Here is a 24,542-nt window from a genome sequence, read left to right as displayed (position 1 = left end):
GGAGGGTCAGAGCCAGGAAGTAGCTGGGGGCTGCAGTAGGAGTGGTTACAGACAGGTACAAAATGCACTGTGTAGCCACTGGATTGCTAACTGCTGCTACAAAGCTTAAGCATCAACCTGCTGACTCCTGCAACCCATCAGGAAGCACAGTCAATCAGACAGCTTGTATGAGGGCCACCTGCGCTCATTAGATTGCCAAGAGACAGTCTGTGCTGGAGATTGGCCCCTGAAGGGGGCTGTGTTTTAACCTTGGCCTCTCTATGCTAACCTAAGGGCTTCCTAATACTCCAGCTGACTATTAAAAGGAAAAGGCTGCCTGGTATCACTGCAGATTCTTACTTGCTGAAGTCTGTTGGCCCCTGAAGGGAGCAAAGGTCTCTGAAAGGGTGTCTACCTCACAGGGGCCTGCTGGGCAGAGCTCACTGTGAGAAGCAGGAGTGTTGGAGCCTGGAGGCTCAGTGGATGCTGTGTTGCCTATTCTTGTGGCAAAATCTGAGCCCTTGGTCGTATAAATCCATGACAGTCGGTGGCGGCTGGTGGCATACGGAATGCACCTGCAGTATTTTGCAATGGTAATTCTGCAAACCCTGACAGACTAAATGTGGTCGTATTGTGAGCAAAGATGACTCTGTGTGTCTGACTGGAATAGTCATCAGGGGCTACCTATGGATTTCATGGTGAGCTATGGCCCTCCATGCTTTGCTTCTAAACCGGTGGAAGTCCAAGCCTTAACCTGCTTATGGAGTATGGAGAAGGTCCCATCCGCACTGCAGATCTGACCTGTGTCATAGTGCTGCTGGAGACACCCTGACCTGGCCATAGTTGCAGCGTCATTGGGCCTTACATGGGCAGAAAATACATGGTCACGTTTTTGAAAGGGTAACATAGGAACTAGTGAAACCAGCATGGTCTCTGAATCCTTGGGGTTGGTCTGAGGGGGAGACAGGCAGATCCCCCTTCCTACAACAGACCAGTGACATACTTATGGGGAACAAACAGGGAGCCCAGCTTGTTAAATATTAATCCCTCTGTGATGTTGGCAGACGAGATGCCTGCTCATGCCAAGGCCCCAGGCCTCACTGAACACTTACAAATGCATAGCTGAAAACCAGTCTTGCTTATCTCTGTGTTAGCATCATCAAAATAAATAATAGCGGTTAAGTTGATAGGGATGTGTTTAGTGTTTTGCAAAATACTTGTAGGATGCTGCATGCATTGTTCTCACTCAGCTATACCCCATGGTATAAAGTGATAGCAAGTATTTGCATTGTAAACCTCTGTGTCTATGTAACTCATCAAAAAGGGAAAAAGCCTTGTTGTGTAATGCAAATAAGGGTCTCTAACAAGATGTTAAATCCTGTTCATTACATGCAAATGAGCCATTGTGTGAGATCAGGGATCAAAGACTTTGTTAAGTGCATTCCTTCCCCGCCCCATGAAGAAGGGACCTTCATGGGAAGTGCTGCTGTGAGCTTGGCTCCTGTGAGAAGAAGTTAGAAGTATGGACACAAGGAAAAATTCTTGATCTCTGGACAGTTTGGATTCTAAGAGGGCAAAATAACTGAACAAGGAGGTGGTGGTGATCCCCTGAGTTATTCTGGGTAGCCCTGAAAGAGTTTTTGGAAATTCACAGATTATAATTTCAAAAGGTAGCAGAGATGTAGTAGACTGTGATTCACCTGTACTTATATTTTTACCTACTTTAACTTCTTAGTATCTCTCATGCCTTTTTCCTAGCTGATAAACCTTTAGTAGGTTTACTATAGAACTGGCTGCCAGCGTAGTCTTTAGAGTGAGATCTGGGATTCAAATCTATCTGGGTGAGAGACCGGTCTCTTGGGACTGGGTGTAACTTGAATATTTTGTGATTTTTGGTGTAAGTGACCATTTATCTCATAGTCCAGTTGCCTTGGTGGCTAGATTGTCAGAGGGATTTGGGAGCTTAACCCTCTTTTGAAAATCCCAGCCTTTGTTAACTGTAAATTAGGTAGGAACGTAACACTAAGGTGAAAATGCCTTTGCACCCAGGAATGTCACAGTTAATGTTTTCCAGTCTAATCGGGTGCTTTGACACCACGAGCCTGTAACTCTGTGAATACAAATATTGTCACCTGCAAAGCCTAGGCAAAATCGCGAAGCACAGGCCTGCTCTACACTAAAAAGTCAGGTCGACCCAGCTACATCGCTCTGAGCTGTGACAAATCCATGCCCCCAAGCAACGTAGTTAAGCCAAGCAAACCCCTGGTGCTGGCAGCACTAAGTCGATGGTGGAATTCTTCTCTCAGCCCAGCTACTGCCTCTTCAGGAGGTGTGTTAACTGCAACAACAGGAGAACCCTTCCCATTGCTGTAATGAGTGTCTACACTGACGTGTGACAGCAGGGCAGCTGCACCTGTGCTGCTGCAGCGTTTCAAGTGTAGACAAGCCCCGAGTTTTGGCTGAACATTTGGCCTTTGACATCTTTCCTGGTAACCTATTCCCAGTGCTCTCTGATGTTAAACGAGACCTCGCTTGGATTCCTGTTCCCCTTATCTCACTTCCTGAAGTATCACTAAATTTAACAGCAAATAAATATCTGCCCTGTAGCCTCAATGCCATGAAACCTTGATAAATCTCAGCAGCCAAGTAATGCTGGACTGGGTCACTGAATCATAGAATATTAGGGTTGGAAGAAACCTCAGGAGGTCATCTAGTCCAATCCCCTGCTCAAAGCAGGACCAACCCCAACTAAATCATCCCAGCCAGGGCTTTGTCAATCCAGGCCTTAAAAACCTCTAAGGATGGAGATTCCACCACCTCCCTAGATAACCCATTCCAGTGCTTCACCACCCTCCTAGTGAAACAGTGTTTCCTAATATCCAACCTAGATCTCCCCCACTGTAACTTGAGACCATTGCTTCTTGCTCTGTCATCTGCCACCACTGAGAACAGCCTAGCTCATAGACTCATAGACTTTAAGGTCAGAAGGGACCATTTTGATCATCTAGTCTGACCTCCTGCACAACTCAGGTCACGGAATCTCACCCACCCACTCCTGTAACAAACCCCTAACCTATGCCTGAGTTATTGAAGTCCTCAAATCGTGGTTTAAAGACCTCAAGGTGCAGAGAATCCTCCAGCAAGTGACCCATGCCCCACGCTGCAGAGGAAGGCGAAAAACCTGCCTTAAAGGGAAAATTCCTTCCCGACCCCAAATATGGCGATCAGTTAAACCCTGAGCATGTGGGCAAGACTCACCAGCCAGCACCCAGGAAAGAATTCTCTGTAGTAACTCAGATCCCACCCCATCTAACATCCCATCACAGACCATTGGACATATTAACTGCTAATAATCAAAGATCAATTAATTGCCAAAATTAGGCTATCCCATCCTCTTTGGAACCCCCCTTCAGGTAGTTGAAGGCTGCTATCTAATCCCTCCTCACGTTTTTCTTCTGCAGACTAAATAGGCCCAGTTCCCTCAGCCTCTCCTCGTAAGTCATGTGCCCCAGCCTCCTAATCATTTTTGTTGCCCTCTGCTGGACTCTCTCCAATTTGTCCACATCCCTTCTGTAGTGGGGGGGACCAAAACTGGACACAATACTCCAAGTATGACCTCACCAGTGCCAAATAGAGGGGAATAATCACTTCCCTCGATCTGCTGGCAATGCTCCTACTAATACAGGCCAATATGCTGTTGGCCTTCTTGGCAATGAGGGCACACTGACTCATATCCAGCTTCTCATCCACTATAATCCCCAGGTCTTTTTCTGCAGAATCGCTGCTTAGCCAGTCGGTCCCCAGCCTGTAGCAGTGCATGGGATTCTTCCTTCCTAAGTGCAGGACTCTGCACTTGTCCTTGTTGAACCTCATCAGATTTCTTTTGGCCGAATCCTCCAATTTGTCTAGGTCATCCAGTGTATCTACCTCTTCCCCCAGCTTAGTGTCATCTGCAAACTTGCTGAGGGTGCAATTCATCCCATAGATTCATAGATCCATAGATTCTAGGACTGGAAGGGACCTCGAGAGGTCATCAAGTCCAGTCCCCTGCCCGCATGGCAGGGCCAAATACTGTCTAGACCATCCCTGATAGACATTTATCTAACCTACTCTTAAATATCTCCAGAGATGGAGATTCCACAACCTCCCTAGGCAATTTATTCCAGTGTTTAACCACCCTGACAGTTAGGAACTTTTTCCTAATGTCCAACCTAGACCTCCCTTGCTGCAGTTTAAGCCCATTGCTTCTTGTTCTATCCTCAGAGGCTAAGGTGAACAAGTTTTCTTCCTCCTCCTTATGACACCCTTTTAGATACCTGAAAACTGCTATCATGTCCCCTCTCAGTCTTCTTTTTTCCAAACTAAACAAACCCAATTCTTTCAGCCTTCCTTCATAGGTCATGTTCTCAAGACCTTTAATCATTAATCCCATCATCCATTCCAGATCATTAATAAAGATGTTGAACAAAAGCGGCCCCAGGACCAACCTGCTTAATACCGGCTGCCAACTAGACATTGAGCCATTGATTACTACCCGTTAAACCCAACAATCCAGCCAGCTTTCTATCCACCTTATAGTGCATTCATCCAATTCATACTTTAACTTGCTGGCAAGAATACTGTGGGAGACCGTATTGAAAGCTTTGCTAAAGTCAAGATATATCACATCCACTGCTTTCCCCAGATCCACAGAGCCAGTTATCTCATCATAGAAGGCAATCAGGTTGGTCAGGTATGACTTGCACTTGGTGAATCCATGTTGACTGTTTCTGATCACCTTCCTCTCCCCCAAGTGCTTCAAAATGGATTCCTTGAGGACCTGCTCCCATGATTTTGTATCAGAGACCTCCATGAAATGGGAATCTCTGCAACAGACTGCACTGTGAATCCCAAACTGTAGGTCCTATTTAATTAATCTCCAGGGAAACTTGCTTCCCAAGCTTTGCTTTTATCTCTCCTCCTCCTCCCACCTTCTCTGCCCTCTTATACATTCATCAGTTTAGATCCATTTTCCCTTTGTCAATTCAAAATTTAACTAAACTCCCAAGAAAATGTATATGTACAATATCTTGTTGCAAGATTTTAATTGAAACAAAATTTGAGTGAGGAAAGTCCAAGTAACAACCTCTTAGGGTCCTTATTTCTGTGTTGTGAGCCTGGGCACCAGGAGGGGGTTCTTCATTATGTGATTATGAAACAATGGGCAAAACCAGAGCCTATTCAGCAAAAACCAGAATGCAGCAATCTGAGATTCTCATATGAGTAGTGCCGTAAACATGCAAAGTGTTGTTGTTATTTTATTACAGTAATGGCTAACTATTAATTTAATTAACAAAAATAAAAACGTTCTTTAGTGACCTTAAGGTGGTGCCAAGGCACAACCCACCCACCACAACCCTAACAGCCTAGAAATCAGAAGTGAAGGAAAAAAACATTCCTTCATTCCTAGCAGCCTTCACATCCTCGACATGGCTGTCAATAACACACTCCGACTCCAGCACTCCATAAGGCTGCCACTTGCACCTCCCACTGAGACCAAACAGCTTTTTTAAAGGATGGTTTTTCACTGTGTGAATTAAATCAACTAGTCTTAAAAAAAGAAAGTCTGTTATATGCAACTGTAAACTTCTTGCAGCAGGAGCAGAAAGGTTTGAACCCAGACCCTATAGAGCTTCAGCACCAACATCTACTACTTGAGATTTGGCTACCTTCCTACTAAGCTAGTTACTAGAGACAGGCCTGACACACACTTTCCCTTGTTACACAACTATTTATTAGACTGCAGTAGAAACCTGGAGTTCAGGAATGCTGGAGTGTGTTTCTGGAGCTGGGAGGGCACTGTGGTGAGCTGGTCATTGATAGAATAACCAAACCACACACATAGGGACAGATCTTCTGCAAAGCAGAAGGAATCAAGCCATTGTTTTGCTCACAGCTCCAAGTCTCTTTCAGCCAGCACTCAGCCCAAAACTCTCACGCTAGGCTTTTCTCAGGCCCACACTCCCAGTGCTTGTTATGCTCCTTCCCTGTGTCCGCCTCTGTGCTGTGCAATCGCTGCTTCTCTCTCACACCGCCCTCCCCACCAAAATAATACCCAGCCAAACCCCTCCACCCACATGTGCCTGACACAGGCCTTTATTTTGGGCAGTGGCATGTGCCTATATTTGGGGTGGAGGCTGCTAGTTTTTTCAGCTCTCTGGTTCCACAAAAGGGCTTACTGGCTTCTTACCCCGTCTTAAATTAAGGGCAGTGGTTATGCCCAACTAGGGAGGCCGTTCATCTGGTATTAAACCGATCGGTGCTCTGTTTGAGACCTTTGTCCCCTGTCCTGCACTGGGACAAAACCAGCTGTGGTTTTGTCTGGTATCAGATGGGGCATGCTGCTCTGCCTCTTCTGGCTTTCAAAAATGGCACCTCCCACCCCAGTGCAGCATGACCTCACACACACAGTGTGTACAAGGTCACACTGGTGAGAGCAGGGTGGTGCATGCTTAAAAATAGCGGCGCCCCATTCAGCGTGACCTCACATGCACCATCTCACCAGCAGGATCAGGATCACACCAGTGGGGGTGGGGTCACACCATTCTCCAAAGTACTGGAATGTCTGGTATTCCGGCAACATGTGAGTGCCCATCTTATGTCCAACCCATAACAATATGGCTGGGTTTGGTTGTGGGGTTTTTTTAACCACTTTTACTACATTTCTTAAAAATAAAGGTTTAACAGTGCTGTCACAATAAAACTCTGCCAAAACTTTAAAAATGCTGCCACTCCACCAAACTATGACACTAGGGCCTGATCCTTCACTCCTTACTCATGTAAAGATTTCATTTAAGCCAGTGAGAGTTTGTCCTGACTCCTGCCTGCATCCTGATGGGGCCCTTGGTGCTGCTGTTAGATTAGTGTAGTCTTCTGTATGTAATGCAAGAAAGAAACCCAGGTAAGAGTGTAAGAGAGGGTGTCTTGTGTTACCCAGAGAAAAGCTATAAACAGGGGGTCAGTAATAATCGCACAATACTATACACTCCCCACTAACATCTGTAATGTCTCATCAGACCCCAGTGCAGTGTGGACGGGCACTGACCTGCTATGAAAACTGTTGATATTTTATCTTGGTTGACGAGTGGGTTCCTGACAGAACAGGACAAATTCTGGTTGGAATCTTCTGTTATAACAATAGAAATCTGAGTTTGAAATAGGCCATTGTCCGTCTTGGATATTTTTTCAGAGGCAGATGATAGCAGCTGCCCATGGCGATCTCTCCACTGAGCCTCAGGTTCTGGGTGCCACCCGGCCGATTGACACACAACCCGGATTCCACCGTCCTGGTGACCATCAACAGAGATGTGGGGGTCCGAGCCCATAGCTAGAGGAGAATGGAATGAACCTGTGTTAATTCTACACTTTCAGCAAAGCAGACAGGAGCCTAACCTTCAGGAGAAGTAGCAAATTAACTCTTTTCTCTGTCCCCTGCACCCATCGTCAGAGCAAGCTATGTGGAAAACTCACTGCAGGTGTGTGTCATTGAGTGCTGGGCGGCCTGGTCCCTTCACAATGGCTCAGCTAGATACCAGAATCTCACTACTGCACACACCCTTGAAAGCTGAACACTTAGCTTAGTGTGGACAGTGCATGTTAGAGGACAGGGCCTGGCCCAAGGCCCTTGGTGATCTCTGGTCTGAAGCACCTAGCAGAGCAGTAACTAAACATTTTAGCGCCCGGGGTGAGCAAGCATATTTGAGCTCCCTACCATTTTTTTCATCTTTTTTCTGCACAGCGGCAACATGTATGGGGGGGGGGTACATGGGGTCATGTGCCCCCACAGATTTTATAGTTGCGTCTCCCCCAACCCAGACAGGATGGGTAGCCTGCTGAGAAAGTCCCTCCTGAACCCAAGCTGTGTGGGACTGGTCCAACCAAGCTCCGCCATGTGGGGCTGGCCCAACTGAGCCCTGCCACGCAGGGCTTTACTAGTTGCCTCTGTTTCCACCCCATTTTTCCATCCCTGCAGCTTTGTGCCCTGGGCGACTGCCCCACTTGCTCTGCCCTGCTTATGGCCCTGGCACCTGGACTCCTAAAATTGCATGTTCAATCCCATCACACTGGACTCAGCCCTTCACTAGAATAAAGATTAAGTTCTGGCCAGTTTACTTTATTGGTATCTCAGCAATGAAATAGTCAATTATGTTTCAGAATCAATATCCCAATGAGATGATTGGGACATTCACATCTCTTCACCAATTATTTCAGGATGTTGCTGGATTCAGGAAGACAAAAGTGCTTCAGCTACACTTGTTTCATGTTTGAAAAGTTTCAAAACCACAGAAGTTTGCCATATAATTATGTGGAAATTCCACAGAGTTGAAACTATTCTAACTGTCTTTGATTATTGTTTCAACCAATTTACTCAATTCTGAAGTAAATCCAAGGGTCATCTCTAGCACCATATTTACTGATAGTTAAAACACTGGCTGCCTTCCATTCCTCCAGTCGAGCAGTGATTTTAACGTTTGCATGATTTTGTTTGCAGCTCAGCCACTGAACTCTTAAATTCATATAACTGTTCTAAAGGAACTCTTGGTGACGCCTTGCTATTTAACTCATTGGTTTGTTCCAGCTTTTCTTCTTTTGATACATCATTCTCTGACAATGCCTCATCTTTATTAGCTGAGAAGAGCAGATATCTCCTCTGTGCTGACGACTGGTGCAAAGAAAACATTTAGCTTCTCTGTAATGTCCTTATCCTCTTTGATTGCTCCCTTTCTTCTGTATTGGTACACCTTACCCACCGACTCTCTGGCAGCTACTAACCCCTGATAAAAAGCAACAGAGGGTCCTGTGGCACCTTTAAGACTAACAGAAGTATTGGGAGCATAAGCTTTCGTGGGTAAGAACCTCACTTCTTCAGATGCAAGTAATGGAAATCTCCAGAGGCAACACCGAAACAATTTCTTGATATTTGTTTTTGGCTTTGGCTTTTATTCTGCCCCTCCTAATCTATATCTTATGCCTTACATTGCAGTTTCCTTCTATTGGTTTCATCTGGGCTGGGTTTCCTTTTTTATGGGGGAAATTAATATTACAGAGACTAAGTCTGAGAGTAAATTCATACTGACTATTTTCATATATTTCTTCGGGTGACATGTCACTTTATTTCTTTATCTAAAAATGATTATTTCCCAATTCAATTTGTCATTTATATTGAGTTTTGAGCTATCTGTAGATAAAGATACTGAGATACTCTGACAGCATCCTGAGATACTCTGACAATGTTCTTCCTGATCTTAGTTCCTGAGCAGAGCTGGGCAGGAAGCAGTTTTCCTGCCCTGTGAAAATTCTCAAAATATATACAAAACATTTCTCCTAGCAAACTGAGACAAAAAATCAAAATCTCCAAAAACTTTCATGAATCAAAAATCCCCAAAATTGTTTGAGTCAAGTTAGTTTAAACATTTCATTTCAATTTTGACCACTTTTACTTATTTACTATAATTAGCTTACATTTTAAAACAAACAGTTGCTTTTAACTGGAAAATGGATTTTCTTGTGTTATAAATGTCAAAACAAAAACATTTTGACAATTTTGAAACTTTTTGTGTCAAAAAATCAGTTGAAACCAAGCCTTTCCTGCAAAAAGTTTCAGTTTCAACAAATCAGCAATTTTTGATGAAAGAAAAGCTTGGTCAAAAAATTCCCAACCAGCTCTATTCCAGAGGGGTACAGGACTATGAAAATAACAAGGCAATTCCAAAAGAAGTCGATCGTATTGTATGACTCGAAAAAAATCAGTTAATAGACATAGATCCAGATTGGCTCTGAGTAACTCCAGTTTCAGTGGCAGTCATCAGTGATCGCCCTTCTCGAAGTTTGGCTCAAAATATGGAAGGGAAAGAAAAAAAAAACACGCTGGAAAGGTTTCAGATGAAGTGTTCTATGTTTAAATAGGCAAATGACAGACACCTGATATAAGCAGAACCCAAGGAAAAAGAGTGAGGGGGTGTCACAGCTTTGTCAAGCACCCCCTCTTGGCCACTCACCAGACTGCTGTGAGGGGACCCAACCATTGAATCCCATGTGTTTTAAACCTCTAGAGTCTAAGCAGAGTCCAGGCACAGACAAGGCCTGAGGTCTCTCAGCTCACTCTTGGGGTGCAGATCCTCCATCTTACACCCCCTCAAGCAGTGAGTCCTCACAGTCCAACTGCCCAGCCCCTGCTGGGACCAGTGCTGTTCCCATAGGCAGCCCCCACAGCTTAAACACACCCTTGTTGTCCCAGAACTCCAGCTGTGTGGGCATTCTAGGTCCACAGGTTACGTGGTAGGGTAACACACAGAGAGACTTTGCATAGGATTCTAACACCATTGCTCTTTTCTTGAAAATACAGATCTATAGAAAAATAATAGACCTACATTCATTTCCCTCCCACAATTTCCTTACCACTCCAGAGTATTCTCTGGGCTGGGTCAGAATCCTCTGGAGGTGTCTAAGACTCTAAGGCCTTTTTGCTGCTGCACATGGCTTGTCTTCTCAGCCAGGGAGCCTCCCTCTCCCAGACAGTCTTCTCTGGCCTTGGCTGGTCTGCGTCCTTCCTCTCTCTTTCCCAAAGTTTCTTGTTCCTGTCCCACTGATTGTCTCCAGTTTCTATGTCCCATCACTAACACCTGGTTCCTTTGTTCTGCTTCTCATAATTTTCAACTCACCAAACTCCAGTCCTCTTACAGACCAGCAGGAGGAAGTGGCTTCTTCCCAGTTCCAGCTACCATCCTTAGCATACTTACTGACAGGTCAGAGTTAAAAAGTAGTTAAAGCTAACTACACCCCATTGTAAATAGTCTGGTGTGTATGTGCTATGACTTGGTCAGTAATGGTAGATACATGTACACATAGAGACATTCTATGATACAGCAATTTTTATAAAAACAACTTCATAATATCAAACAGAATTCATAAGTCCTCAAATGATCACAGTGGGTTTGTTTATTGCCAGAGAAATATTTGAACTCTATACTACTCTGTTTAAAATAAAATTTAGAAACTGCCCCAAGTACAGAGCACACAAGCAAAATTCTTCCATTTTTCCTCAGGGATTGACCCTGCTATGCAATAATTGGAAGCTAAAAGAGAATTCTGGATATTCATGTGTGAATGAGAGCGATCAAGGGGTAAATCACAATGAGCGATTACTCCATTTATTATACTGCTGGCAAATCAAAACAACAATAAAACACAATAACTGACCTGATACCATCAGTTCCAATATGGCTTCTTCATAAAAGATACTGTATTGAAAAAAGCATGTGTACTGCCCATGATCAGAGAGCTGGACCTGGTATAGCCTCAGGGAAACACTCCCATTAGTGATGCCATCTTTCAGCAGCTCTGTCCTCCCATGATATTCCAGCATCTGCTCTTCATACTTATCCTGTCCCTCCTGATACAGGTGGACAACTGAATGATATTGGAATCGGAACCATCGCACCTCCATGTTCTCAGCACTCATCCTGGGGGAGAGGTGGCAGGGCAGGATGGCCTCCCCACCTACGGAGGTGGTGATTGGATGGTCAGGTCCAGTCACTGTGAACTGTGCTGTGAAATGTACCAGTAGAAAAAGGTGATTAAGTCAGAGAGAAACTGAATAAACATTAATTTAGGTGCAACAGTGTGGCAGGGCACAAAAGTGGGCAGGGTGCAAAGAGAAAGAGTGTGGATACAATGCAGCACTGGTGCTTACACTAGAGCAGCCCTCCTGTTCAATGAGCAATGGTTCAATTCTCTAACACAGCCAGAGGGTGTGGGACTAGTACCCACAAAGGCGAAGAGGCAGTGCCTGAGGCAAAATGCACTGAGGAAATGCCACAGTTTATCATCATTAGTAAAGCATTTTGGTCACAATTTGTATGAAACCTTAATTGTGCCTGCTTGTGTGTGTTCATTATGCTACAGTCTTTAATTACTTGAAAACATGGTATTTTTTCCATGGGAGCCCTGACTTATGCAGTGCACAGGATGGATCGTGCCCACTGAATTAGCAGCTATTCAATGCTTCTTTTTATCCTAATCATTCAGTGAGGGCTCCAGGCCATATTTACTGCCACCCTCCAAATCCTGCACTAGATATAGAATTATATTATCTACTCAAGAGCTTTTCTGAGGTGCTCATCCCTAGCTGAGTGTGTCAACTAATACTAATGACTTTAACTTCACAACATTCTTTTGAGGTAGGGAGGTTTCGTTATCTCCATTTTCCAGATGGGAAACTGAGGCATAGAGACATTGAGGCCAAAACTGTCCACTACCTTGAGACACCTAGGGCCTGATTTGCATTCTTAGGGCATGTTACATGTCCACACCACACTCCCCTGCAATTCGTTGGCAGTGGTGAGTGTTTTTCACTTCTGCAAATCAGGCCCCAAGCACTCCCAGGATACTCCTGTGCCAGGGGTTGCAGGGAGCAGTGCTGGGCTGTGAAACCAGCCACATGTCCCTCAGGGAAACACCACCCCCAAGAGGGGGAAATTCTTAACTGGGAGAACCTGGCAGCTTTCTGAAGTCACGGCACTAGACTGCAGACAAAAATCTGGAACCAAGAGACCAGTTTGTGACTTGAATGATCTTCCAGGGTGAAAAGGCATTGTGAATGACATGAGGCTATAATGTGAGAGAACTGGTACTTTTAGAAGGAGAAGGTATATGAGCAGGCAGAAATTTCATGGATAAACAGGAATTCCCACCTGATGCAAAATTGTGAATGTGCAGAACAATGAAGAAAACGACATATCCAGACAGCGAGGAGCTCACAGTGAAGCCATGAAAGAAAGAGAAAATCGTCCTCTTCATTATAACTTGTTCTGAACAAGGAGAGAAACAAACGAAATCAAACCCATGTTAGCAAACTGCTGGGATTTCTCTACAAGTGCAGCGAAGAAGCTGCAGGACACAGAGTGTTGCAGTACGAAGGCCAGAAGCCTACAAACATGCCATGCCATATGAAAACAAGACTAAATGTATCATTAAACCTCTTACATTCTTGTATACATTGTTGCATGAAGCTGGCCAGATCTTTGATGTTACCCTGGTCCCTTTGTGCCTCTCCAGCAGTGCAGAGGGGCCGGAAAGCCAGTGCAGGTGTTGGGGGGCTACTAGGCATAGCTACCAGGTAACTCGGGAGAGTGGAAGACCAAAGTGTCGATGAAGCTCTTTTGCTCTGGGCCTATCTGCACCCCCAAACCCCATCTTGTGAACTCTCACCTACTTCTGTGCTCACTGCTTACAGGCTTTGTAGCAAGCTGAAGCAGAAATGTAAGGGTCAGCTTTTCTAGTAGGCAGACTGCTGTAAACAGGCCTTGCAAGGCCACAAGATAAGCAGGCGTATGGGAACTTTTCTAACTGTAACTGCTAGAGAAGGGAGGGGTGGGAGGTGTAAGAGGGAGTAACAGGACGAAGGCTTACACAGAAACTGCTTGAAGTATAAAAGGTAAAAGTTATTTGTATTTGTTGCACTGGATTTGAGACATGCTGGTCTCCTAGTGCCATTTCAGAGCTCTGAAATAAACTTGGCTTGCTTTCTCCCCTCGGTGTCTTTATTGGTGCCAAGCACACCGGGCAACGGACCATTTGAAGTCCGCCTCGAGCACTTGGGCGGTAACACAGGCATCCAGCTGGGAATTCTGTCAGCGTAGGGGAATCCTCAGGTGGTGTAAGCCACCAGCTCTAGGTCACCCCCTTGCAGCCCCTCCGTCTCCCCAGGGTTGAAGGGTTGTTGGGGTATGGTGGGATGGAAAGGGTGTGGCTGGAGTGCTGCTGAACTCCCCTGATCCCCAGCAGATGTGATGGCCCTTGGGGGCTGCTGCCTGCTGGGGCAAGATGGAGAAGCCCTGAGGCTGCTTTCATAATGCCAGGATCTGAATTGGCTCCTGGCAGCCCCAGGTATTGGGGCAAGTGGAAAAATGGCAAAAAGCTACTTTTGTCCTTCCTTCCCCCACGTAGGTCCGGCACTAAGCAGCACTCAGAGCACAGTGCAGCCCTCAGACTGTCAGAATGAGTCACTGAATCCCTCACCTCTGCCTGAGCCCAGTTCTGGAACTGTATCACTGGGGCAGGTGGGCAGGACCCAGCATCCCTTTGGGGGATGCCCTGACCGCCAGGCTAGACAGTCATTCTCATGTGCTCTGTCTCTCTGCCCAGTGACTGTTTAAGTTTTTAATGTCAGCAGAAGAGATTGAGGGATCCCCACATTGGAATGTCCCATGGCCCTGTGGTTACAGCAATCTTGTGAGAGGTGGGAGACCCTCTTCAAATCCTTTCTCCCCCCCAGCAGAGGGGGGAATTGAGTGTAGGTGTCCCACATCCCCAGGGAGTGTTGTAAGGGAGGCAACAGCATCTCCTCCTCCTCCAGTGCTTCTAGCAAGAAATGCCTTAGGCCCCACACTCCAGGAGATGGGTTCCCAGCTGTGGATCACTAGCAGAGATAGGTGCCTGCCTGCAGCCCAGAGTTAGGTGACTAGCTCCCTGAGAAGGGCGTGGCTTAGCGCCCCCCCCCCCCCCGGCATCTCTCATTGGCTAGCTAGTGTGCTGGTTTGCATGGATCCCATTTTTAGGTGCATCTTGCTCGACGTCCATTGTGGAGGCAGCCTGAGCACCTAACCCAGGTTTTGTGGAGGCCAGTGATTTTCAAGGTGTCTGAAAGTTGGGCACTGCAACACCTAAGGCCCGTTGTAGATCCAGGCAGAGCCATCCCTTGGGTAGGGTGAATCGGGGCCTTCAATAAAATCAGGACTGTAACAATATTTAGCCCTTTGTCCTGCATCCCGACCAATGTACGATCGGGATGCCATTTGTCCCGATATTCAAGGGAGGAGGCGGCAGGGAGGTGAGGCAGGAGGCAGGCAGGCAAGCGGGATGAGGAGGCCAATGGGGAGGTAAGCGGCAGGCGAGCGGGCGGGAGGGTAATGAGGAGGCAGGCGGGCAGGCAGATGGCAAGGAGGAGAGAGGCGGTTGGGCAGACGGGGGGGTTGGGGATGTGCCAGCTGGACGGCAAGGAGAGTAGCAAGGAGCAGTACCGGATTTACCATGGTGCCGGGCCCACGCACCAAAGGGCCCCCCCACTCTCTCCTGCAGGGGCAGAAGCTTGGTGCTGCCAGTTCCTGGGGCTCACTGCTGCAGCAGGGCAGGCTCCGCCGGCAGCCAAGCTCCTCCCCCGCCTCTTCCCCCAGTGTCCCACATTCCTGCCCCTCCCCCTCTCCCTGCTGCCGAACAGCTGATCGCCCACCCAAGGGAGGGGGAGGAGCAGAACCCCAGCGCACTTGTCGCTGGGGGAGGAGGCGGAGAAGAGGCGGGGGTGGGGCCTTGGGGAAGGGGGTGGAGCACCCCCACGACCCCAGCCCACACCCCCAGCCCTGACTCCTGCAGCCCCCACACATACCCAGCCCCCCAACACCCCATGCCCTGACTCCTGCACCCCCCCCACATCCCCACCCACACCCTGAGCACCAAACGGGAGCTCCTGCACACACCACCTGCAGCCCTCACACCAAATGGGAGCTGACCCAGGTAAGCGCTCCACACCCCAACCTCCTGCCCCAACCCTGAGCCCCCTTCCTCACCCTAGCTCCTGGCCAGACCCTGCAACCCAACCCCCAACCTGCTCCTGCACCCCAACTCCCTCCCAAAACACAACCTCCCACCCCAGCACCGCCCACCCCGTGGAAACAAACCCTCCTTCCCCAGCGCTGCCCCGCCGAAACAGCAGTATTGAACCTTGGTAATATGTTACAGTGGGCCCCTAAGGTAGTATAATTAAGGTAAAAGAAAAATGTCTTTTTGCTAGAAGTAGAATAAGATCTTCCCCCCACTTAGTAATCAATTGCCCTGTTGAATGAATGAGGTGTGAATGAGGAAGGCATGGAAGGCAGGCACCTCCAGACAGCTGCAACCCTTGGAGAGGGGATGGGAGCCAGACCAAGGACAATCAAACTTGTCAAGTGGGCTGACTAGAGAAGAGCAGACATACTGATGGCCTCGGGGGTTAGAAGCAAGCACCTTCCTTTGGGAACACCCTCTTTGCAGCATTGGGACAACCCCCAGCCCAGAGAAAAGCAGCAAAAAGGACCAATTTTTATGAGAGATAAGATCAGTAGAACAGGTCAGCCACCGACTCACCGCTCGCCTCCTCACCCGCCCAAGTATAAAGCCCCCCGCCACTGCCCGCCCAATCGCCTCCTCAGCCCCTCTCCCCCGCCGCCGGCTCACCTGCCCCCCGCCACTGCCCATCCGCTCACCTCCTCAGCCCCCCACCCCTCCGGCTCGCCTACTCACCCCTCCTCCCCCGCCGCCAGCTCACCTGCCCCCCTGTCACTGCCCGCCCGCTCGGCTCGTCATCCCCCCACCCCCCCAGCTCGCCTACTCACTCCCCACCGCCCGCTCTCCTACTCAGCTCCCCTCCCCTGCCGCCGGCTCACCTGCCCTCCTGCCACTGCCTGCCCGCTCGGCTCGTCATCCCCCCACCCCCCCAGCTTGCCTACTCACCCCTGCCGCCCGCTCACCTCCTCAGCCCCCACCGCTGCCGCCAGCTCACCTGCCTGTCCGCCACCGGCTCGTCTGCTCCTCCCGCTGCCAGTTCACCTGCCTGCCCGCCGCTGGCCTCTTACCTTCTGCTGCTGCTCCTGCCCCCTGCCGCTGGCTCACCCTCACTCCCCAGCTTCCACTGGCTTCTTCACCACCCCGCCCACCCGCTGGCCAGCCAGCCAGCCAGCCAGCCGTTGGCTTGCCTCACCCTGCCGCTTGCCTACTACCCCCGCAGGCCGCATAGTGAGCCCCCGCGGGCCACATGTGGCCCGTGGGCCGTATGTTGTGCAGGCCTGTTCTATAGTATGAGACAATATATTCATGTAATGTTTAAAAAAGTTTTGTAAATGAGTTCTAATAGTTCATGGATTAGGGACCCAATTTTATGGCTTTCCACAGGCTTCTGTATAGATTATTTAGGTTAATCTTTCTATCTACCCAATGGGAGTCATTGCTCAGTTTTGAAGATACCATCAGAGATCCTTAGTTTTGCAGTTCTCAAACTGTGGATTTGTGTCTCTAAAGGTAACATGCTTGTTAACAGCAAAATTTTTTTAAAATAAATAAATAATATATAGAGGTGAGAAATAACAGACCTCAACTGTATTGTCCCTCTGCAAATTTGTGTACAGAGTCAGTCCCTTACCTCTCTTTAAAAGTGAAAAGTTTCAAAAAGTTCAGTGAAGAGAAGATTGTTGGGGGCAGAATAGATCTGGACAAGGAGAAGAAGTCTGGAGATAAATGTGAGAAGCGAGGGATGTATGCTTTTTTGTTAAAATATTATGTTTGCTGTTGAAGAAAAAAATCCAGAATACTTAACATTGTTTTAGTTAAATAAAACAATTTAAATGTCTGCCTGGTGATGTTTTCCTCCTATACAGCCTGGCAAGAAAATCCTCCAAATATTAATGATTAACCTGTTGAATTGGAGATAGTTCACCTCCCAATGACTTCATAAATATCTGCTTCAATTATCTTTGGTAAATGAAATAACTAAACAATCATTCATTTTCTGATATAGCTGTAAAACTCATCTGAAAAGTTTTCAAAATAAATCACTGTTTAAAAATGTATAGTGTGTGCCTTCTAAAAATGAAATCTACATCTAGCTCTGAGTTGTGAAGAATATGTATTAAGGTAATAACAACCAACTTTTATGCACTTTTATGTAGAAAACCATGATTAAATCGAGTCTTCCTGACTAGTGATTTAAATCATGATTTAAATCAAATCCAACCTGCCCGCTGTGCTCTTACTCCTGACCCCTTCATTCCCCAGGGGGGCCCACAAATATATTTAGTGCTGGGCCCACAAAAAGTTAATCTGGCCCTGGCGGGGAGACGAGTGGTGGGCAGGTGGGTGAGGAGGCGAGTGGCGGGTGGGCAGACAGATGGTGAGGAGGAGAGCGGGGCGCAGGGGGGGTGAGGAAGTGAGCAGTGGCCGGGCAGGTGGGCGCGCCAGGCAGACGACGAGGAGACTAGAGGGGATGCTGATTTGTCCCAAGTCCTGCACCCCCACTAGGGAGGGCCCTGGATCCAGGCCACAGTCCTTTGCAACTTATCAAGGTGTCTAATGCATGAGGGAGGTCCATGTAGACCTGTCCTCACTCCACCAGACTGATGGAACTCCTCCCACCACCCTAGAATCATAGAAGAGCTCCTAGAATATTAGGGTTGGAAGGGACCTCAGGAGGTCATCTAGTCCAACCCCCTGCTCAAAGCAGGACCAATCCCCAGACAGATTTTTGCCCCAGATCCCTAAATGGCCCCTCAAGGATTGAACTAACAACCCTGGGTTTAGCAGCCCAATACTCAAACCACTGAGCTATCCCTCCCCACCCTTTACCAATCAGGATGGGTTTTGCCCCCCATATGACTGCCCCGAGAGGAGATTTGACCAATTAGAGGGTGTTCCGGTGTGGGGTGATCCATCTGGAAGTGGATTGTGTGACCCCTCTAAGAACTCCTCCCACTGTCCTCTACCAATCAGTGCGCAGCACTGCCCTCGGAAGTCCCAGCGCCATGCGAAGAAGCCATTTCATTCCAAGAATGCGTGTTTTAAAAATTGTGGAAAGGCTAAGAGGAAACGTGGATTCCTTCACCACCCCCATGAGAACTTTGGACTTTGTTTTAGCTCCAAGGGCCTTCAACCACCTCTGGAGAAAGCGCTACATCAGTGACAGTTCCTAGGAGGAGGAAGAAGTGGCTGAGGGGAGCCCTTTGGCCCAGTTGTTGATGGATATGCCAGAACCTGACCCTGAAACCCAACCGCTCGTGAGGAAGACCAACGAGCATGATGGCCTCTCATTGTATAAGGGGCCTACCATCAATCAAGCACAGGCCCCGCCCCTGACTCCACAGGCCCCGCCCACCTGTTACCCTAAGACCCGCCCCTGGGGTATTACTTCCGGGGTCAAGACGGACACATGACCGGAAGAAAAGGGTGCCATGTGACCCCTCTAAGAACTCCTTCCACTGCCACCTACAAATCAAGATGGATTTCACCTCCTGTAGGACCACCCCGAGAGGAGATTTGACCAATCAGGGGATGTTCCGGGGTGATCCATCTGGAAGTGGATCGTGTGACCCCTCGAAGAACTCCTCCCATGGCCCTCTACCAATCAGGATGGGTTTCAGCCCCTGTAGGACCTCCCCGAGAGCAGATCTGACCAATTGGAGGGAGTTCAGGGGCAGGGTGACCCGCCCAGAAGAGGGTTGTGTGACCCCCTCTAAGAACTTTTCCCACCGTCCTCTACCAATCAGAGCAGAGCACCGCTCCTGTAAGTCCCAGTGCCGTGCAGAAGAGGCCATTTCGTTCCAAGAACGTGTGTTTTAAAAATCGTGGAAAGGCTAAGAGGAAATGTGGACTCCTTCACCACCCCCGAGAGAACTTAGGACTTTGTTTTAGCTCCGAGGGCCTTCAACTGCCCATGGAGAAAGTGCTACATCAGGAGGGAGCGGCCAAGGGGAGCCCTTTGGCCCAGCCATTGATGGATACGCCGGAACCTGACCCTGAAACCCAACTGCTCAAGAGGAAGACCAACGAGCACAATGGCCTCTCGTCGTCCACCCCCCTAGAGGAGGAAGGTGACCGTGGCTCTTGGGAGTCACCGGTGGACAAGGTGAACAGAAAAGACATCACTCAGGTAAATGAACGATTAAGAAGTGACTGTCGAGGATAGGGTATAATAGGATTAGGAACCAACCTGGAGTTGCATAAATCTAAAAACAAGCAGTGGGGGTTTACAATTGTTTCTTTTCTGAAAATCTCTCAACAGCTCAATGATGCCTTTCTGGAGGACCCGGAGGCCCTGGACAGTGTTGCGTCAGACAGCGAGGACGAACCGAGCCCGCCTTGTTTTTGTTCAACGCCGGTAGAAATCATTGATGAGGACCACAAGGATGATAGCTATATGGATTTAAGGAGGAGGCTTGGAATGAAACTAACTGAGCCAATGCCATGTCATGAGCGTAAAAAAGTCATGTGTTCTATTGTACATGTTGCTGTTTATGCTATCCTTAATCACTGCCTTAGGGAAAAGCTTTTTGAAGATTGTGAGGGCTGTGTCATAGATGCGCCAGCCCAACGGTACCATGACTGTGTGAGTTGGACTTCGGAGGATATAAACTGCAAGCTCCGGGGACCTGTGAACTGACCTATGTTTGGAAAACTTATTAAACACTGTTATTGCCATAGGTTATGCTATGCAATGTCTGTGCTTAATGTAAGAAAATTTAGCACAAGGGGTGACCTTGGTAAATGCTGTGCAATTCGGTCGAGACCCTGACAGCGTTTTAAAGAAAATGACCAAACCGGAAGATGCCTGCTTACAGCGTTATATTGACCGCCTGGTCCACACAAAAAGTTACAGAACCCTACTTAAGAAAAAGACCATACAATAGAGCTGACTCACCCTGTTGAGCTGATGGTTTAACCACACCCCCACTGAATAGCCAGGGTGACTCTATTGAGTCTGTAGGTCTAGATGTGATTACCCACCCTTGTTGCCATCAGGGTTAAACGTATTAGTGATCAGTAATTAAGTTTGATGGGTGAACACCCACAGTAAGGGAGGTAGGTGGATGGGGATGGTGAGCTCTGATTAATATTAAATGAAATAAAACTTCAGGAGTTCATAGATGCTATTGGACAGTTTAAATATAACCCAGGAGTTGGTTGAATGCTATGAGTCGCTCTTTCTAGCAACTCAAAGTCATTAAAATAATACATTTACAAAAATAAACAAGGGTCTAACCCAAAACTGAAATGTTTCAAGGTTTCACAAACCTCCACCATACATTTATAGAACAAGCATTTGCTGTAAAAACATTTAAAAGCTATGGGTATTTGTAGGGTGTTTACTATGGTTGTGATACATCCATTTTATTTCAAAACAACCCAAAACTTTAAGCATGAAAGAAACATGTTTTTAAAAAAACCAAGATATTCACTGATATTAGTAACATTAAGGATTGTTGTGTATGGTGATTTACTGTTTAATTCTGTAAGAAGGCCCTACAATGTTGTTTTTTCATTGAAACAGAAAAATGTATTTTAACTAAAAAAAAAAAAAAGCATCCCAGTTGTGCAGACAACTTAATTGAGACTGTCCTCTTTCAACAGAAACTATCTTGAACAGAACAGCACAGAATAGCTGCTGGACTGCAAGACTAGGTATACTACTTGTTTTTAACTCTGAAAATATATATTATATAATGTCACTGTTTATCCATGCTGTCCTTACTAAATAATGGTACCTATCTTTATTGCAGTGTGATCTGTTTAGCATGGAAATAGCAACTTCAAGCTGCTTTTCACCAGGGCCAGGTAAAACCCCATTTTTAACTATAGTTGTGCTTAATACTGTTAAATTAAAAAACACCAGATATAACACAGATTGCATAGGCATTTGATACAATTGGGGAATAATAGTAACTACAAATTTTGCTTGTTCTTTAATCCAAAGGCCCAAATACACATGGGGGGTGGGGACAGAATAACCATGTGCCAGCATCCCTTTACCCTGTGGTGGAAGGTAACTTTTGCAATTGGCTTTTAAAATTGTGTGTCTCTTTGAAAATGTTTTTTAATTAGTGTTTAAATTGTTGTTGGTGATTTAGGAGGCCTATGCTAGAGATAGGTGCGGGTTTTTTAAAAGTATTTGGTTGCAGACTGTTGGTTTGGTGTGTTTAAAACTGCTGGTTTTTTGTGTGTGTGATTCAGAGAGCCTATGCTAGAGATAAGTGTGTGGGGTTTTACAATATTTTATTTCAAAACAGTTTCGTTTTTACTCTGCAAAATGTGATGTGTTTCTTAAAATGGGTTGTTTTAAAATTAGTTAGTGTTGTTGATGATTTAGGGAGCCTATGAAGACATAGTTATGGTGGGGGAATTAAAAAGTATTTTATTGCACACTTTGTTTTTGGGTGCATGGTGGAAACATGTGCTTGTATTAAAAAATGTCCAGGTTTTAGAGGAACACTAGTGGTAGAAATAAATCAAAACCTGTGTGTGTTATACAGCCTGAAATGGATTATTTTGTTTTAAAGCTATGACTTTTTAAAGAGAAAAACACCCTAATGAGTATTTTAAGGTGTGGGTGAGAAAGATGGTAAAGTTAAGTTTTGTAAAATGTTTATTTGATGCTAAATTGGAACTTCTGTTTTTCTTAATCAGGCATGGGCAGCTCTCCTGACAATGCTGTAGTCAGAGCTACAGGGACACCTCCACCAGAACCGCCAAAGAACCAGGAATCTGCTCTGAGACCTTTAACAACAACAACAGCGCCAACGCAAAACAGCACAAGAGCGCAGATGAGTTATCAGGGCAGTCCAAAGCTCGCATATGTCAAACCAAAGGACAAAACAAAAGACTCCAGTAAAAAGCAACCACGCAAACACAACTCCAGTTCCTCAGCGGTCAGCACCACACCAAACCCTGAGAAAACTGTGAGCAAAAACACACATATTCACAAACCCAGAGCACGCGCTTTAGGGGTTGTGAATGTGAGGGAAAACACACATATTCACAAACCCAGAGCACGCGCTTTAGGGGTTGTGAATAAAAAAACAAGGACTGAAAGTTCCGGCAATACTGGGGTATCTCTTTATGAAGTATCTGAAAATTATTACGAACCATTCTGCCAACACAATAAGCTTGGCACAACTCTTCGGTATTCTAAAAAGATTTGGCAAAAATATGACGCTTCGTTCAGAAAGCTGATGGACACTGTATCCTCAGGGGTTCTCAAAGAAAGGAGGGCTGGAAACTACATCAAAAATGCAAAAGCTCTTGCGGGTGACTTTGGAAAAATTGAAGTATTTTTCAAAGAGGGTGGCTCTGAGCAGATGTGACTGGCCGTGGAAAGGGGCTTGGATAAAAGGGGCATCCTCAAGGGTACACATCAGCTAAGGCTTAAACAAAAGGGGGACAGAATTTGGGGGATAAACAAACAGCTGCCAAAAGTTACAGGCCAGGATTGCTGTAAAATTTTTTAAAAAGGCTAAAGAGGTGATGAGGAGAAAAGAACAAAAAGAGATGCCCCCTATTGAAGACTCTCAGACTGATGTGTCTGAGAATGGGGAGGAGGAAACAGAGTCTGATTTAGAAAATTCCCCAGAAGGCTCTCCAGACGGGTCCCTGTCTACTCCTGATGATCCTCACGGTGCATGAGAAACTGGGGTGGTCAGATCAAAAAAAGATTATGCTCAGCGACATAGCAGCATTTGAACAGCATTTAGGAGTCAAAATACAGGTGGTGCTTTATGCGGCAAAAGGCGAGTGGTTTTTTTTTTTTAATGGGCCCAGTGTACCCCAAGACTTTTTTTTTTATCCTGTTGAACAATGTGCATTACTATGGAGTTCTGGATGCGAAAGAGTTGTTTGGTGCAAAAAATTATTGTGAGTTTTGCACATGGTGTAGTCACGAGCACTCTTGCAGGTATCTTTACCACTTCTGCTTGAGTGCGACGAGCTCAGAGAGTGTGGGTGTGCAGCTAAGGTGTCCTAGCTGTAGACTGTATTGTTGCTCCAAAGAGTGTTTAGACAGACATGTCAACTGTGCATTGAAAAAAAACCAAGTCAAATGCCTGTCTAAAACTTTGTGATCAGTGTTAGTCTTACGTGGACAAGGGGCACAGGTGTAAAGGGAGGCGTTGTAAGCAGTGTCAGGGTTTGATCACTGGTGATGTAGACAGCCACCTGTGTTTTATGGATAGCATTAAAAAGACTGAATCATCAGAAAAGTCTGTGTGTATGTTTGGGGGTGGGTTTTTTTTTTTTTTTACGATTTTGAATGCACGCAGGAGACGGGGTTGCATGTGCCCAATTAAACTTTTGCTATGTCCCTAAAGCTGGAAAAATCCTGGGAATTTAAAGGTGATGAGTGTCTTTCTACCTTTGTTAAGACCTTTATTGGCAAAAAGTTCCGGGACTCCGTGGGGTCTGGGGAGAGAACCCCAGCCCAGGAACAACAGCACAGCCAGGTCAGGGTCTGTTCCTTCTCCCCCCTCCCTCCCCGCTCTGTCAGAGGAGCTGCAGAAGACTTGACAGGACAGGACTCTGCATTCCCTTGGCCCGATTCTCCTGCTCACATCCGTGTGACCCAGGAGTAACAGGTTTATTTTAATTTTCCTGTTCCTGGAAATGTGCTGCCCTAACAGCAACCGCCCATTTCCCTGCTGCCAATTGCCTTCTGCTTGCTACCCAGCATTCCCCATGGTCTGCCTGGGTTCTGCTTTTCTTTTAAAAGGGCTCTCACTGCAGCTTTGCTCTCTGTTGTCCCGAAGAGATCCTGGCTTTCTGGGGAGATCTACTCCCCACCCTCTTTGTGTTCCTCCTCCAGTGACTCTTGCTGCTCGGCCACAGGGGCTCCACTGTCCTCACGGTGGCATCATTGCATCCACACAAGCAACAGTCCGCAAACTAATTTAATTCACATTGAATGTAGTGCACTTTTAAAGTGGAATCCAGTATTCACAACAAGTGGGGAGTTAGTGTGC

At 46.7% G+C, this 24,542-nt stretch overlaps 2 protein-coding genes across 2 annotated transcripts in view; one reads left to right on the top strand and one right to left on the bottom strand.

Moving 5' to 3' along the window:
- The window catches only part of LOC135887539 (zinc finger protein 850-like), a 437,015-nt gene that overhangs the window by 54,126 nt on the left and 358,347 nt on the right, over positions 1-24,542 (top strand). The window lies entirely within an intron of this gene.
- The window catches only part of LOC135888172 (butyrophilin subfamily 1 member A1-like), a 64,068-nt gene that overhangs the window by 16,725 nt on the left and 22,801 nt on the right, over positions 1-24,542 (bottom strand). The window contains exons 3-5 of the mRNA XM_065415987.1: positions 12,711-12,827; positions 11,218-11,565; positions 7,064-7,345 (exon numbers count right to left, since the gene is read on the bottom strand). Of these exons, the coding sequence (XP_065272059.1) occupies positions 7,064-7,345; positions 11,218-11,565; positions 12,711-12,827 (747 nt within the window). The remainder of the gene's footprint in view (positions 1-7,063; positions 7,346-11,217; positions 11,566-12,710; positions 12,828-24,542) is intronic.

Source organism: Emys orbicularis, chromosome 13 (genome assembly GCF_028017835.1).
Source record: "Emys orbicularis isolate rEmyOrb1 chromosome 13, rEmyOrb1.hap1, whole genome shotgun sequence".
Taxonomy (NCBI): Eukaryota; Metazoa; Chordata; order Testudines; family Emydidae; genus Emys; species Emys orbicularis.
Note: the sequence above shows the minus strand (reverse complement) of the source record. Positions and strands in the feature narration are given on the sequence as shown.